At 42.6% G+C, this 17,926-nt stretch overlaps 1 protein-coding gene across 1 annotated transcript; it reads left to right on the top strand.

Annotated features, from left to right (window-relative positions):
* The first annotated feature begins 244 nt into the window (after positions 1 to 244).
* CUZD1 (CUB and zona pellucida like domains 1) lies at positions 245 to 17,926 on the top strand. Its single transcript, XM_082722696.1, has 9 exons — positions 245 to 400; positions 2,735 to 2,885; positions 4,820 to 5,034; positions 6,390 to 6,540; positions 7,088 to 7,305; positions 7,771 to 7,943; positions 9,005 to 9,396; positions 15,921 to 16,189; positions 17,425 to 17,926. Exons 1-9 carry the CDS (start codon positions 313 to 315, stop codon positions 17,598 to 17,600), a joined length of 1,833 nt encoding a protein of 610 aa, XP_082578822.1. The 5' UTR covers positions 245 to 312; the 3' UTR covers positions 17,601 to 17,926.

Below are 17,926 nucleotides of genomic sequence, written 5' to 3'. Positions count from 1 at the left end.
TGTTTCCAGGTCGGTGCTAGGAGGAATTACTTGGTGCTTACTGGGTGCCATGTGTTGGAGATCCCCTCTGAAGAGCTTTACTTGGGGAACTTTCTGTCATCGTTCCAGGAGTGAATCGGGGAGAGCAAACACTCAGTGTTAGGGGTTGCAGATAAGAAATCAATCACACAGCTGCCCCATTCTCACACCAATCTGGCCCTCATGTGGTCAAAGGGACACACGCCCTGAAGTCTCCAGAAAGCCTGAAACCAGATATAGAGCACTGGAAGGTATAAAAGCCTGCCCACTCTTCAGGCTGTTCTTCCCCTGACTATGATGGAGGCCGTGAGAAGAAGGCTCCTCCTCTTGGCCCTCTTAATTGTGCCATGTTGGGCGGAGTTGAATTGGACCAAATCTGAAGGTAAGAAAATTGAACCTGTTGTTTCCTATCAAAATAAGGAGACCTCCTTTCCAGAGGCCTCTGCTGAAAGTTTTTCAAGTTTTAATATCTGCTAATGGCCTTAATACAGGGAACATTTATTTGTATGCTCTTGATATGATTTTGAATTAGTACTAAGGCTTTTCAGGCCTATATGACAATATACATAAAAATACAAAAGGGTAAAGAATTTTACCTAGTAATTTCACTCCTGTGAATGAAATATTTTGGAAATAATTATAAAAGTGCACACAAACACACTGCATTTACCTAATGTAAAAAGCAGTATAAATTTCCTTCATTTATTCTGTAAGTTGTAAAGGCGAACAAAGGTGTAACTTTGGTGATTTCTTAGAAATCGTAAGAAAGGTGCCCTGGATCCACCTTAAGAGAAAGACGACTACCCGACGTTCGTACACTATGATGGTGTTTATGTTTAAAATATATACATTGGAGCATCTTTAAAAATCTAGAAGTAGGGACGCCTGGGTGGCTCAGTTGGTTGGACGACTGCCTTCGGCTCAGGTCATGATCCTGGAGTCCTGGGATCGAGTCCCGCATCGGGCTCCCAGCTCCATGGGGAGTCTGCTTCTCTCTCTGACCTCCTCGTTCATGCTCTCTCTCACTGTCTGTCTCTCAAGTAAATAAATAAAATCTTAAAAAAAATATCTAGAAGTAGACGAGAAAAGAAAAGGTTCTGGAAGTTTCTACAACAAGGTTTTAATGGTGATTTTTGTGGTGATTTTTTTTCTCAGTGGGTGGGATTATACTTTTATCTTTAAAAAAAAAAGATTTATTTATTTATTTATTTATTTATTTGACAGAGACACACAGAGAGAGAGGGAACACAAGCGGCAGGGCGGGGGGCGGGTGGTGGGAGAGGGAGAAGAGGCTTCCTGCCGAGCAGGGAGTCTGATGTGGATATGAATTATGATGAATTATATTATATATAAATGCACTCTTCTAAAATGTAAAATTTACTGGTTTTTAGTATACACACAGAATTGTGCAACTGTCACCATTCTTTAATTTGAGAACATTTCATCATCCCAAAAAGAAACTCTGTACCCATTGGCAGGTACTCCCCATATTTCCCAATACTCTCAGCCCAATGCAATCACTAATCTATTTTTTGTCTCTACAGATTTCCCTAAGCAGGACTTTTCGTATACATAGAAATCCTATAATCTGCGGTCTTATGCTCAGTGTCATATTTACAAGATGCATCCGCGCCGTACCATACATTAGTACCTCATCCCTTGTCATTGCTGAATAATCCTGCATTACACAGATAGACCCTGTTTTACGTATTCGTCAGTTGATGCCCATTTGGGTTGTTTCCACTTATTTGGTATTTTGGCTAATGCTGCTATAAATAAACATTAATGTACACTTCTTTGTGTGAACATATGTTTTCATTCCTTTGGAGATATGCCTAGAAGAAACTAGAAGTAGAACGGCTGGGTTATGGGAATTCCCTGTTTCATCTTTTGAGGAATTGTCAGACCATTTTCCCAGCAGCTGTCCCATTTTACCTTCCCACGAGCTTTGCAGGAGGGTTCCAATCTCTCCGCATCCTTGTCAAGACTCCTTTACTTTGTGTTTTTCACTCTAGTTTTGTTTTGCATCTTTAATGGTGTGAAGTCGTATCTCACTGTGGTTTCGAATTGCATTTTCCCGATGACTAATGATGTTGAGTATTTCTTCATGTGTTTATTAGCCTTTATGTGTTCTTTAGAGAAATAGCTATTTTTGTTGTTTCCCTATTTTTTATTGGGTTGTCTTTTAATCGTTGAGTTATAAGAGTTGTTTATATATTATAGATATAGCTTCTTGGTAAAACCATCTTTCCTTAAGCCCTAATATAGTATTTATTTAATTAATTTTTTAAAAAAAGATTCTGTTTTTTCATTTGACACAGAGAAAGAGAGCACACAAGTAGGGGGAGTGGCAGGCAGATGGAGAGCGAGAAGCAGCCTCCCCACTGAGCAGGGAGTCCAGTGTGGGACTCAATTCCAAGACTCCGGGATCATGACCTGAGCAGAAGACAGACTTTTAACTGACTGAGCCACCCAGGCACCCCTATAGTCTTTATTTTTTATGATCCACATATAGAGAAATCATACATTTTTTCTCCCTAAAAGCTCTAAGACGGGGAAATCATTGGATGGTGGCTTACTTTGGAACGAACTAAATACCATCACAATTACGTGCATGCTTGTATGAATATTACCTATAAGGGGTAGAGACCTAATTGCTGAAGGAGAAGGCCAGGGGCAGCTGAGTTTATTCATTGTGAACCATGGTCTCTCCCAGGAAAATCAAGCTGCCAGGCTAGCTTGGAAGGTTCCAGCCAGTCAGATGTCCACCGGGCCCTAATCCTGCAACTCAATCCCAATGAGGACTGCACCTGGACACTAGAAAGACCAGAAAACAAGAGCATCAGAATCATCTTTTCCTATTTCCAGTAAGTAGAGTCTTTATTTTCCAGTGAGGATGGTTGAACTCTGGCCACACTAGGGAGTGTGTGTCAGAAAAAATCAGTTGGTCCTAGAGATAATGGTAACTCCCATGACGATGACGACGACGAAGACGAAGATAGTGGTTGATAGTCCTGACCCATGACTGGGCCCCTGGCTTTGGTCACAGAGGTCCTGGAGGTTGGTGTGGTTATCATAGGCACCGGGAGGTTGGAGAACTTGTCTCAGGTCGCACAGTGATTAGAATGACTGGCATTAGTACCCAGCTAGTCTAGTTCCAGATTCCAGGCCCTGAAACACTAAACTTGCAGTTCCAGACTTTGCTACGCATTCTAATCAGCAGGGACCTTCCCCAAACCCAGATGTCCAGGCTGAACACCAGAGAATTAGGTCAGAATCCCCGGGGGTGGGAACCAGGCCATCGGGTGTTTTTTCTTTAACTTTTCATTTTGAAATCAATACCTACTCACGACCGTCTGCCCAGGTCACGGCGGCGTGAGGCCAAGCTGAGCACAGGGCCCTGCTCTAGGAGCCTCCCTCGGGGCTCAGGAAGAACTGAGGCTCAGTTAAGCCTCTCAACAGCTCTTGGGGTGGATGCAATCTAATCCCCACTGGGTGCGTAAGAAATCCCAGAGAAGTCACCTCATGTGCCCAAAGTCACAGATGACTACAGGCGGGAGAGGACAGGAAGCCAAGCCACCTGGCTCCAGGGCTCAAAGTCTTACCCAATCCCCGTGGTGCTAAAGCTGGGGAGTCTCAGGGCAACTCGACGGGTGAGGGGGGGGGAGTGGGAAAGTGCAGTGGCTGGGCCCTGGGCCCAGATTCTGGACCAGGTGGGGGCGACTGGGGCCAAGAACGGGAGTGCAGAGGTCACGAGCCCAGGGGCGCTTCCTGCCGCCCCCGCTGGTCAAGGCGCCACGCTGGGGGGTGCCTGCCCGTATGCCTGGGCGGGGGAGCGGGTCTCTGTGGCCCTCAGGGAAACAGAGGGGAAGGGGGACTCCCACGCTCCCTGGACTTCTAGGGCTACGGAGAATCCTCTGCATTACTCTTGGTGTGTGGAGAGGGAGGGCCTGGCGGCGCGGCAGAGGGAGGGAGTGGAGGTGAGCTGTTCACACTTAGCCGCTGCCTGCGTGCCGGGCCTGCGCCAGGCGCTTCCGTTGAGAACACGGGAACCCCCACACCAGACGAAGGCTGTGACTCCCCATTTACAGAACAGACTGAGGAGAAGAAATAGTGAATCGCTTGTGCAAGGTTCCACGGCAAGTGAGGGGCTCGGTTGGAGGTTGGAGGGAGAACTGGGGTGTGTCCGCCCTCGTGTTTCCCTCCAGGGCGCCGTGGCCCTCCGTCGGGATTCTGGGGGCGTTTGGACAGACCCTGTCAGAACGGGCAGAAAACAGTCATCCTGCCCTGCCGCGCCCGACGCAGGGCCTGGGACTGTCCTTACGAATGAGGACGTGGGGCTGTGAGGGAAGGAAGGGGCTGGGAAGAGGCTAAATCCGCTTTACCTTGAGAGGGGGCCGGGGAGGAAGAGTTGTTCCTGCTTTCAACAGCCTTGGATGTCCAACGTCAAGGGGAATGAATTCTAAGTAAGAAGCTCCCACCCCACAATTCCCACACGGGCACGAGGAACAGGAGAGACGGACGTGGAAGGCGAGGGTCTTGGGTTCCAGACTACCCTCCCAATCCTTGACTTTACAGAATCTTTGGCAAAGCAGTTCAGTCCCCTGAGGCATTTCTAGATTGATGGGGTGTGGTTTGATGCTGAGGGAGGTGGGGGGTGGTTGGTCTTGGGAGTTTGATATGAAACAGACACGCCATGCAGACAGGTGTTGGCATCTGGGGTGCCGCTGCGAGCAGCTGACACCCTGACCCCCTTGCCTGCTGCTGGCTCATCTCCAACCGTGGCATGTTCTGTTCGCAGGCTTGATCCTAATGGAAGATGTGAAAGTGAAAACATTAAAGTTTTTGATGGAAACTCTACCAAGGGTTCTCTGCTGGGGCAAGTCTGCAGTAAACATGACTACATTCCTGTTTTTGAATCATCATCCGATACATTAACGATTCAAATCCTCACTGACTCTGTAAGGATTCAAAGAAGCGTCTTCATCTTCTACTACTTCTTCTCTTTTGGCAGCTGTGAGTTTTCACTTATGCAACCTATGCACCGACCACCTGCGAGTATAGAAATTACACATGCTCCTGCGTGGGTGGTCATAACCTCGAGTCTGAGTTCTCCGTTTGTGAGAGCAGAGGTTTTCTAACTCCCGTGCGTGAGAGTCACCCGGAGAGCTTGTGAAATCAGATTGCTGCTCCCCCTCCCACCCCAGCGACTCTGCTTCACTGGTTCTGGGATGGAGCCCATGACTTTGCCTTTCTCACTAGCTCCTGGTGAGGCAGATGGAAGGGGCTGATCAGAGGGCTGCACTCCGGGGCGCACTGTGGGACAGCCCAAAGCAGACTCTCCAAGTACGGCCTGTTTCAGAATAACCCCGAGATCCCTTGAAACCCCCATTCAGGGACCTCTCTGGTCTGGTTCAGAAGATCTGCGTTGGGGCTCGAGAACCTTCACCTTTGACAAGGTCCCCACAAACCTCTGACAAAGATTAGGAAGCAGGCGATGAGAAATGCTGACCTAACTCGTCAGGCAATCAGATGTTACCGTGGCTCTGCATTCCCAGCTCCCAGATTCCACTACAACGCAAAGCAGAATGCTAAGAAATTCTGCAGATGGGTTCATGAGCAAAGCTCTGCTCTGGTTTGCCTCCTGAGGCCTGGAGCCGATCACGTCACTCTCCTCTTAAACCACGCCAGTCTCGGGAGTGGAGCCGTCACAGTTTTCCAGAGCCAGACCCAGGCCCCCTTTTCAGGCCTTACCTCTGGCCACTACCTGACGTGCCTCCTGTGCTTTAGCTGACCTCCACTGTTTTACGTCCCCCGAAAGAGAGCCTTCGGTGTGGCCTTTCTCTTGTCCAGCTGCTTGCTTCCCGACCGGGGGAGAGAGGGACCAAACGTGGGTTCGTGTTGGCTACATCTGAGCTGACTTGGAAAGAGAGTGTAGGGTAGGGAGAGGTGAGAAGCACGGGAGGAGGACTCCTGTCTGCTGAAACCGACAGTCTGAGGAGCTGCAGGAAGAAAGGACAGGCTGGTGTAGCAGGTCACGTGGAGTGTGGATGAGGTTGGAAAGCGGGGCTGGGGCCAAGTGAGGAAGAGCCTCCAATGACAGTCCTGAGAGCGTGATGTCATTTTCTGTGGCTTAGTCCATGCCATGGAGGATCTCTAAAGCTGGGACAGATCTTACAGTGTCCCTTTGCCCCGGGGCAGTGGTTAGAAAATCCAGGGATAAAGAAGGATGAAAATTTCCCGATTGGAAAGAGGATAAGGGAGCGACATTTGGAGGGTAGGGAATGGCTCATTCAGCTCAGTGCACGGCGGGGAAACTAAATGAAGTCTCTCTTGATTTACATTCTCGGGCACCCTCACATCCCTTTCAGCTGTTCCAGACTGTGGTGGTTACTTGGACTCCTTGGAAGGCTCTTTTACCAGCCCCAATTACCCGAACTCGCATCCTCAGCTGGCCTACTGCGTGTGGCACATACAAGTGGAGAAAGGTTACAAGATAAAACTAAACTTCAGAGACATTTTGTAAGTCCTGTGGGTCCATTTCTGCTGTTGGCGAAATGCAGAGAGCCCACCTGGCAAAGGGCGACCCTGGAGGAGAGAAATTGTGTGAGCCCCTCATAGATGGGCACTTCTCCTAGCATCAGTGTGTAGAGTAAACACCAGTACTACTACAGTGAACTAGGTTGTCTATTTTTTTAAAAAAGATTTTATTTATTTGAGAGAGAGAGAGAATGAGAGAGAGAGAGGGAGAGAGAGAGCATGAGAAGTGGGAGGATTAGAGGGAGAAGCAGGCTCCTTGCCAAGCAGGGAGCTCCACGCGGGACTCGATCCCGGGACTCCAGGATCATGACCTGAGCTGAAGGCCAGTTGCTTAACCAACTGAGCCACCCAGGCACCCTATTTGTCTATTTTCCTGAAGATTCTGAAGGCACATCAGGGACTGGCAAAGCCCTAGGTTTTTCCTAAACCTGAGCTACTATCACAAGGAAAACTCTTTAATAACTTGACTCTGATGCTGAGAATTGAATTGGTTTGGAAAGCTTTTTCACCAGAGGTCCTATTTCTCTAGCTTAGAAGTGGATGAACACTGCAGATTTGATTTCATTGCTGTCTATGACGGTCCCTCCACCACCTCTGGCCTAATTGGACAAGTGTGTGGCCGCGTAAGGTCCACCTTTGAATCCTCATCAGACTCGTTGACCGTGGTGCTATCAACAGATTATGCCAACTCCTACCGGGGCTTCTCTGCTTCCTACACTTCCATTTATGCAGAAAATATCAACACTAGTAAGTCACATTCCTTAGCTATTTGGAGCTCTTTGAAGATTGTGTCCATAGAAACTGCTCCTTAATTCTTAGCCTACCTGTGGCTATCCCTATTTGCAAGCCTGTCATAGATCCTTTGAAATATATACTCATGATCTGAACCTTGAGAAGTACGTTGCTTAGTATGAGAAGAAATGAATGGTTTTATTAACTTAGAAAAGATTTCTGTAAAAAATATGGGCTGTTTTCTGCAATGCCTTGCCTAAAGGCACAACCAAAAATAATAGATTTACAGAATCAAGTTGCAGACAAGGTCACAGTGAACCTTTTAGAAGGTGGACGAACTGCTCTGCTGGCTCAGGCTTCCGATTATGGTTTAAAGGAAAAAGGGTTTTGAGTTTTTATATTGTCTTCTGTATATACAGCTTTTCAAGATCCAAAGTTCTAGCTGCCATAAACATAATCATCCTTTTTTTTCCTGAACAGCATCTTTAACTTGCTCCTCTGACAAGATGAGAGCTATCATAAGTAAATCCTACCTGGCGTCACTTAAATACAGAGAGAATAACTTACACCTGAATGACCCAACTTGCAGACCGAAAATCTCAAACGTGGTGGAGTTTTCTTTTCCTCTTGATGGATGTGGTACGATCAAAAAGGTAAAGTGAGGCACTGAGCTGGGTTTTGTCAAATGACAGCGGTGTGTTGGGTGATGCTGGCAATGCAGGGCTTTCTGGTGGCCCTAAAGAACATGTCCCAAAACTTCAGGGCTCAATCCATGGCGAACCTGTGGGAACATTTACGTGCACTCACTCATTTAAACACGACTGCCAAGTCGCCGCATTTATTCTCAGGGTAACTAGAGGTGGTTCTCTTTCCTGGAAGAAGAAGAACTCGGGGAAATCATGGAAGGGCGTCTGGATACCTAGATGCCACGGGTGTCGCAGCCCAGCAGCAGTACTTGTGTAGAAACTGATTAGAGCTCACATTTAGCAAAGATCTAGCTGGATTGTTATGATCTCCTTCTTTCCCCTGTAAAGGGAGAAGGTAAAAACATGAACCTTGTTTGAGAGATGTAGAACATAAGTTTGCGATTTGTTTTCCATTTTCTAGAACTTTAAGATCTCAAACATTTGCAACCTGTAAGTCCCTTTAGGCTGGATACCCTAAACATGCCACTCATGTCATTAGACAACAACCTTGTCAAGAAGAATGGCAGCTACTCCAGAGAATGGATAAGAATAGAAGTAAATCATCATTTTCTGCTCCAAATGAACACCTGGGCCATCCTCTGTACACCCGGAGGGAAGGCATCCTGGGGAAACCTACTGCAAGACTTCTGTCTGCACACACTTGGGAAACCGCCCAGGAAGCCACCCTAATACAAAGCTACTTATGGAAGAAGCCCTTGCATTACAGGGTCTCATGTCTTTTAGGGATGGAAGTTGGTGTTCAGAATTTCTTTTAACATAACTGAAAAAAGTTCTAATTCTGTCTTCAGGTCTTTCCAAGCCAAGCTCTATCTTTCATCTCACACCTTTTCTTCCTACCCAGAATGTTTCTTAAATAAAGCACTTTGGAGCCTTAGAGTACACTGGTAGAAAAGCTGCTATCTTGTGATTTAAGGAAATTGTGTCTCTGTCTGCAGATGTTTTTCGTATCTGGGCTCTAAACGATTACCCGACTTGCTGTACAGCATTTGAATTCCATGTCACTGCAGGTGGAGGATCACTCGGTCACTTACACCAACATGATCACTCTCATCCCATCCCCCACGTCGGAAGTGATCACCCGCCAGAAGCATCTCCAGATCATTCTCAAGTGTGAAATGGAATCGAATTCTACTGTGGAGATGATGTATATAACGGAAGATGACGTAATACAAAATCAAAGCGCCCTGGGCAAATACAACACAAGCATGGCTCTTTTTGAATCCAATTCATTTGAAAAGCCTATACTGGAGTCACCATATTACGTGGATTTGAACGAAACTCTTTTTGTGCAAGTCAGTCTGCGCACCTCCGATCCAAATTTAGTGGTATTTCTGGATACCTGCATTGCCTCTCCCACACCTGACTTTGCATCTCCAACCTATGACCTGATCAGGAGTGGGTACGTACTGCTGGGTAACATGCTTTTCCAAGGATTAACAGTGATTTGAATGAGGTAGTGTTGTTTGTGCATGGATCCATGATTCATCAATTTTTTTCTAGTACTGCTACCATGGAATTTAGTAAATGTAATCATTTTATGAAATATAGTTACTGTGCACTAATTACAGATAACTTAAGTTAGAGCATTTCTACAACCACAGCCCATATCCCCTGGAATTTTAAGTCTATTTCCAAAATATTTGCTGGTAGAAACAAATTTATTTTTTGTCAAGGAGGATTTATGTTTTCATTTTTACTTTTTTTTTTTTTAAGATTTTATTTATTTAATTGACAGAGAGAGATCACAGGTAGGAAGAGAGGCAGGCAGAGAGAGAGAGGAGGAAGCAGGCTCCCTGCTGAGCAGAGAGCCCGATGTGGGACTCGATCCCAGGACCCCGAGATCATGACCTGAGCCGAAGGCAGCGGCTTAACCCACTGAGCCACCCAGGTGCCCCGATCATTTTTACTTTTTTTTCTCCACATTTTGGTTATTTTCAACAAAATCCCAGAAGAGTATTTCACTTGTTCCAGCTTCAGAACAGAAGTGTAATGAAATTTATAAAGTATCTGTGGCATTCCTTACTTAAAAATAAAACAAAATAGTGAAGGGGTGCTGGCTGTTGCAATTGGTAGAGCTTATGACTCTTAATCTCAAGGTTATGAGTTTAAGCCCCACATCGGGCGTGGAGCCTACTTTAAAAAAAAAAAATTTTTTTTAAGGTTTCCCCCCCCCCCGGGATATTTTTTAATTTTTTTTATTTTTTATAAACATATATTTTTATCCCCAGGGGTACAGGTATGTGAATCACCAGGTTTACACACTTCACAGCACTCACCAAAGCACATACCCTCCCCAATGTCCATAACCCCACCCCCCTTCTCCCAACCCCCCTCTCCCCAGCAACCCTCAGTTTGCTTTGTGAGATTAAGAGTCACTTATGGTTTGTCTCCCTCCCAATCCCATCTTGTTTCATTGATTCTTCTCCTACCCACTTAAGCCCCCATGTTGCATCACCACTTCCTCATATCAGGGAGATCATATGATAGTTGTCTTTCTCTGCTTGACTTATTTCGCTAAGCATGATACGCTCTAGTTCCATCCATGTTGTTGCAAATGGCAAGATTTCATTTCTTTTGATGGCTGCATAGTATTCCATTGTGTATATATACCACATCATCTTGATCCATTCATCTGTTGATGGACATCTAGGTTCTTTCCATAGTTTGGCTATTGTGGACATTGCTGCTATAAACATTCGGGTGCACGTGCCCCTTTGGATCACTACGTTTGTATCTTTAGGGTACATACCCAGTAGTGCAATTGCTGGGTCATAGGGCAGTTCTATTTTCAACATTTTGAGGAACCTCCATGCTGTTTTCCAGAGTGGCTTCACCAGCTTGCATTCCCACCAACAGTGGAGGAGGGTTCCCCTTTCTCCGCACCCTCGCCAGCATCTGTCATTTCCTGACTTGTTGATTTTAGCCATTCTGACTGGTGTGAGGTGATATCTCATTGTGGTTTTGATTTGTATTTCCCTGATGCCGAGTGATATGGAGCACTTTTTCATGTGTCTATTGTCCATCTGGAGGTCTTCTTTGAAGAAATGTCTGTTCATGTCCTCTGCCCATTTCTTGATTGGATTATTTGTTCTGTGGGTGTTGAGTTTGCTAAGTTCTTTATAGATTTTGGACACTAGTCCTTTATCTGATATGTCGTTTGCAAATATCTTCTCCCATTCTGTCAGTTGTCTTTTGATTTTGTTAACTGTTTCCTTTGCTGTGCAAAAGCTTTTGATCTTGATGAAATCCCAATAGTTCATTTTTGCCCTTGCTTCCCTTGCCTTTGGCGATGTTTCTAGGAAGATGTTGCTGCGGCTGAGGTCGAAGAGGTTGCTGCCTGTGTTCTCCTCAAGGATTTTGATGGATTCCTTTCACACATTGAGGTCCTTCATCCATTTTGAGTCTATTTTCATGTGTGGTGTACGGAAATGGTCCAATTTCATTTTTCTGCATGTGTCTGTCCAATTTTCCCAACACCATTTATTGAAGAGGCTGTCTTTTTTCCATTGGACATTCTTTCCTGCTTTGTCGAAGATTAGTTGACCATAGAGTTGAGGGTCTATTTCTGGGCTCTCTATTCTGTTCCATTGATCTATGTGTCTGTTTTTGTGCCAATACCATGCTGTCTTGATGATGACAGCTTTGTAATAGAGCTTGAAGTCCGGAATTGTGATGCCACCAACTTTGGCTTTCTTTTTCAATATCCCTTTGGCTATTTGAGGTCTTTTCTGGTTCCATATAAATTTTAGAATTATTTGTTCCATTTCTTTGAAAAAGATGGATGGTACTTTGATAGGAATTGCATTAAATGTGTAGATTGCTTTAGGTAGCATAGACATTTTCACAATATTTATTCTTCCAATCCAGGAGCATGGAACATTTTTCCATTTCTTTGTGTCTTCCTCAATTTCTTTCATGAGTACTTTGTAGTTTTCTGAGTATAGATTCATAGCCTCTTTGGTTAGGTTTATTCCTAGGTATCTTATGGTTTGGGGTGCAATTGTAAATGGGATTGACTCCTTAATTTCTCTTTCTTCTGTTTTGTTGTTGGTGTAGAGAAATGCAACTGATTTCTGTGCATTGATTTTATATCCTGACACTCTACTGAATTCCTGTACAAGTTCTAGCAGTTTTGGAGTGGAGTCTTTCGGGTTTTCCACATATAGTATCATATCATCTGCAAAGAGTGATAATTTGACTTCTTCTTTGCCAATTTGGATGCCTTTAATTTCCTTTTGTTGTCTGATTGCTGAGGCTAGGACCTCTAGTACTATATTGAATAGCAGTGGTAATAATGGACATCCCTGCCGTGTTCCTGACCTTAGCGGAAAAGCTTTCAGTTTTTCTCCATTGAGAATGATATTTGCGATGGGTTTTTCATAGATGGCTTTGATGATATTGAGGTATGTGCCCTCTATCCCTACACTTTGAAGAGTTTTGATCAGGAAGGGATGCTGTACTTTGTCAAATGCTTTTTCAGCATCTACTGAGAGTATCATATGGTTCTTGTTCTTTCTTTTATTGATGTGTTGTATCACACTGACTGATTTGCGGATGTTGAATCAACCTTGCAGCCCTGGAATAAATCCCACTTGGTCGTGGTGAATAATCCTTTTAATGTACTGTTGAATCCTATTGGCTAGTATTTTGGTGAGAATTTTCGCATCTGTGTTCATCAAGAATATTGGTCTATAGCTCTCTTTTTTGATGGGATCCTTGTCTGGTTTTGGGATCAAGGTGATGCTGGCCTCAAAAAATGAGTTTGGAAGTTTTCCTTCCATTTCTATTTTTTGGAACAGTTTCAGGAGAATAGGAATTAGTTCTTCTTTAAATGTTTGGTAGAATTCCCCTGGGAAACCATCTGGCCCTGGGCTTTTGTTTGTTTGGAGATTTTTAATGACTGTTTCAATCTCCTTACTGGTTATGGGTCTGTTCAGGCTTTCTATTTATTCCTGGTTCAGTTGTGGTAGTTTATATGTTTCTAGGAATGCATCCATTTCTTCCAGATTGTCAAATTTGTTGGCGTAGAGTTGCTCATAGTATGTTCTTATAATAGTTTGTATTTCTTTGGTGTTAGTTGTGATCTCTCCTCTTTCATTCATGATTTTATTTATTTGGATCCTTTCTCTTTTCTTTTTGATAAGTTGGGCCAGGGGTTTATCAATTTTATTAATTCTTTCAAAGAACCAGCTCCTAGTTTCGTTAATTTGTTCTATTGTTTTTTTGGTTTGTATTTCATTGATTTCTGCTCTGATCTTTATGATTTCTCTTCTCCTGCTGGGCTTAGGGTTTCTTTCTTGTTCTTTCTCCAGCTCCTTTAGGTGTAGGGTTAGGTTGTGTACCTGAGACCTTTCTTGTTTCTTGAGAAAGGCTTGTACCGCTATATATTTTCCTCTCGGGACTGCCTTTATTGTGTCCCACAGATTATGAATCGTTGTATTTTCATTATCATTTGTTTCCATGATTTTTTTCAATTCTTCTTTAATTTCCCGGTTGACCCATTCATTCTTTAGAAGGATGCTGTTTAGTCTCCATGTATTTGGGTTCTTTCCAAACTTCCTCTTGTTGTTGAGTTCTAGCTTTAGAGCATTGTGGTCTGAAAATATGCAGGGAATGATCCCAATCTTTTGATACCGGTTGAGTCCTGATTTAGGACCGAGGATGTGATCTATTCTGGAGAATGTTCCATGTGCACTAGAGAAGAATGTGTATTCTGTTGCTTTGGGATGAAATGTTCTGAATATATCTGTGATGTCCATCTGGTCCAGTGTGTCATTTAAGGCCTTTATTTCCTTGCTGATCTTTTGCTTGGATGATCTGTCCATTTCAGTGAGGGGAGTGGTAAAGTTCCCTACTATTATTGTATTATTGTTGATGTGTTTCTTTGATTTTGTTATTAATTGGTTTATATAGTTGGCTGCTCCCACATTAGGGGCATAGATATTTAAAATTGTTAGATCTTCTTGTTGGACAGATCCTTTGAGTATGATATAATGTCCTTCCTCATCTCTTATTATAGTCTTTGGCTTAAAATCTAATTGATCTGATATAAGGATTGCCACTCCTGCTTTCTTCTGATGTCCATTAGCCTGGTAAATTCTTTTCCACCCCCTCACTTTAAATCTGGAGGTGTCTTCGGGCTTAACATGAGTTTCCTGGAGGCAACATATAGATGGGTTTTGTTTTTTTATCCATTCTGATACCCTGTGTCTTTTGATTGGGGCATTTAGCCCATTAACATTCAGGGTAACTATTGAGAGATATGAATTTAGTGCCATTGTATTGCCTGTAAGATGACTGTTACTATATATGGTCTCTGTTCCTTTCTGATCTACCACTTGTAGGCTCTCTCTTTGCTTAGAGGACCCCTTTCAATATTTCCTGTAGAGCTGGTTTGGTGTTTGCAAATTCTTTCAGTTTTTGTTTGTCCTGGAAGCTTTTAATCTCTCCTTCTATTTTCAATGATAGCCTAGCTGGATATAGTATTCTTGGCTGCATGTTTTTCTCATTTAGTGCTCTGAAAATATCATGCCAGCTCTTTCTGGCCTGCCAGGTCTCTGTGGATAAATCAGCTGCCAATCTAATATTTTTATCATTGTATGTTACAGACTTCTTTTCCCGGGCTGCTTTCAGGATTTTCTCTTTGTCACTGAGACTTGTAAATTTTACTATTAGATGACGGGGTGTGGGCCTATTCTTATTGTTTTTGAGGGGCGTTCTCTGAACCTCCTGAATTTTGATGCTCGTTCCCTTTGCCATATTGGGGAAATTCTCCCCAATAATTCTCTCCAGTATACCTTCTGCTCCCCTCTCTCTTTCTTCTTCTTCTGGAATCCCAATTATTCTAATTTTGTTTCGTCTTATGGTGTCACTTATCTCTTGAATTCTCCCCTCATGGTCCAGTAGCTGTTTGTCCCTCTTTTGCTCAGCTTCTTTATTCTCTGTCATTTGGTCTTCTATATCACTAATTCTTTCTTCTGCCTCATTTATCCTAGCAGTGAGAGCCTCCATTTTTGATTGCACCTCATTAATAGCTTTTTTGATTTCAACTTGGTTAGATTTTAGTTCTTTTATTTCTCCAGAAAGGGCTTTTATATCTCCCGAGAGGGTTTCTCTAATATCTTCCATGCCTTTTTCGAGCCCGGCTAGAACCTTGAGAATTGTCATTCTGAACTCTAGATCTGACATATTACCAATGTCTGTATTGATTTGGTCCCTAGCTTTCGGTACTGCCTCTTGTTCTTTTTTTTTTTGTGGTGAATTTTTCCATCTTGTCATTTTGTCCAGATAAGAGTATTTTTACATGAAGGTTAGCTGGCTTCCTTACATTGCTTTATCCTTGCTCCTTCTTCCTCGCTGGGTACTCTTCCCTAAGGTTTTTTTTTTTTAAAGGAAAGTTTTCCCTTTTTTTCTATAAGCTGATGGACTTAAACTACATCCACCATATTGAGATCTTCGTAGCAAGTGTCTAAGGTAAGGTGTAAGAGCTCTAATATATCTGAATTGATTTTCTACCTAACTCATGTGGACTAGAAATGTTATTGCTGGAGGGAATTTTATTTTACCCAGGAATCAGGTCCATAGCCTTAGCTCAATACAGTCTGAGCTAAAGACACTGACTGTCTTTTTTTTACTATTTTTTTTTCTCTCCAAATTTTTATTTAAATTCTAGTTAGTTAGAGCATATAGTGTAATATCAGTTTCAGGAGTAGAATTGTACAATTCGTCACTTAACATACAATGCACCTGATCTTGGCTAAGCAGGGTCAGGCCTGGTTTGTACTTGGATGGGAGACATTGTCTTTCTGGAGAAATTTTTGACCCACAGATCAGACAGTTCAAAGAAAACTTTGTATCATCTCTTTTTAATACTGAAAAGACTGAACTGGAAACTTTCTAAATGTGCCGTAAATCCTGTTCTAGATGTATTCAAGATGACACTTGTATGATGTATCCATTATCTGGACACTATGGAAGATTTCAATTTAACGCCTTTAAATTCTTGAGAAGTCTGGGCTCTGTATATCTCCAGTGTAAGATTTTGATATGTGACAGTGGTGACCATCAGTCTCGATGCAACCAAGGCTGTGTCTCTAGAAGGAAAAGAGACATTTCTTCGTACAAATGGAAGACTGATTCTGTCGTAGGACCTATTCGTCTGAAAAGGGATCGAAGTGCAAGTGGAAATCCAGGTAAGAAAAAAGCTATTTCATGAACTAAGAATACCACATGGTTCATAAAATTCTGCTCAAATATATTCCTTCTAAGAAGGTATAGTTTAGAGATTTATAGTATTTGTAGGAAAGCCCATAATCAGGTAAGCACACAAGATTAATTTTTCTTTCTGTTAGTGGATAAAATGAAAGCCATGTACATTTTAAGCATATGATGCACTGATAATTCACCATTATTCCCATGGCTTCTCAGTATAAATGTAATATCCTCATTTCTAAAAACAACAGTTTCTCTTAGCTTTCTGACTTCTTATTATAGCCATACCATGGCAGATAACAGAATCAAAAGCAATGTATTTTCATTCCTAAATGAGTTGAATCAGGTGAATCAGCATCTCACACAAATCACCTTTTTGGGAAAAGTAAAAGATTTTTTTCCAAAACAGAGAAAATAGCATATTTGCAACACAGCCCTGCTTCTTTTTAAAGGTTGGAAACATGAGCCCTGCCAGGTCCCAGAACAGTGAATGCCCAAGGACAAGCCACGACTGAATGGCTTCGATAGACCATAGTTACATGAAAAGTGTTTAGGAGAATTTATCTCATATGAAAATGATCCTGGCATAAGAGAATCTTATGACCTCTGTCTTTATTATTATTTGAATGGATTGAGAAGGAGTAGGATTCTAGTTTGTAGCAAAATATTTCTATGACAAAAACAAAAGGGAACAAAAATTAAATCCAGTAATTTTATAACTATAGTCACTAAAAAGACAATGCATCTATGGATATTAGGCTAGATTAGTTGAAAATTTGTGAATAAAAGTTATAGAAATATCATGCACATTAGAAGAGTACCCTTTTCCTGTTTGAAGAGATGAAATTAGTTGTGTCTCCATCGATCAAATATATTTTGGGGACTTTGGGAGATAGTGACCATCAGTAGATGGACCTGCACTTCTGTTTGATTTTGATGCTTAAATTCCACAAGTTTCTCACCTTATTTCAGGGCAACAAAGTAGCTATTTAAACAAACAAATGTAAACACATCTTGTCTTTTAAATGAAACGGAAATATACATTAATTGAAAGAGTTGCTAGCAGTTTCCTTAGGCTGTTTTGGCATTATGTATCATAAGGTCCTTCATTGATGCCTAAGACTTGGAGGCTATGGAGAGATACCCATTCACAAAAATTTTGTAATGCCAAGTAATACTTTTCTTTAAATGATTTTTATCTGGTTTCCACTTACAGGATTTCAGGACCAAATACACAGAGAAGAAACTAAGAGTCAATCTTTTGACAGTCTGCATCTGTTTTCATTCATGGTCCTTGCTCTGAATGTTGTGATGGTGGCCGTGATCGTAGCAAGGCATTTTGTGAATCAGAGAACAGACTATAAATATGAGAAGCTTCAGAATATTAACTGACCAGTTCAGCCTTCAGTGAGACTCATTTTTCCCAAATGCCAAAGAAAATGCCCCATGGCTACATATTATGAATAAATTGGAGAGAGCCGCATAAAAATGACACAGTTCCTGCTGTCACCGTGGTCAGAGCTTGCTGCCTTGCAGGCGTGGTTGAAATGAACAAACATTATGTCCATGCTAAGAACGAAAGACACCAAAATACCAGATGAATTAGAAATGTCCTTTTTCACAAGCATGGAACAGTATCTGTCAATATTAGGTGAAAAGGAGAAGGTTGTATTTACTTAAATCTTTGGCATTAAATATTTTTGTTACCTAGATGCAAA

The sequence above is a fragment of the Mustela nivalis genome (assembly GCF_964662115.1).
Source record: "Mustela nivalis genome assembly, chromosome: 2".
Classification (NCBI taxonomy): Eukaryota; Metazoa; Chordata; class Mammalia; order Carnivora; family Mustelidae; genus Mustela; species Mustela nivalis.
Note: the sequence above shows the minus strand (reverse complement) of the source record. Positions and strands in the feature narration are given on the sequence as shown.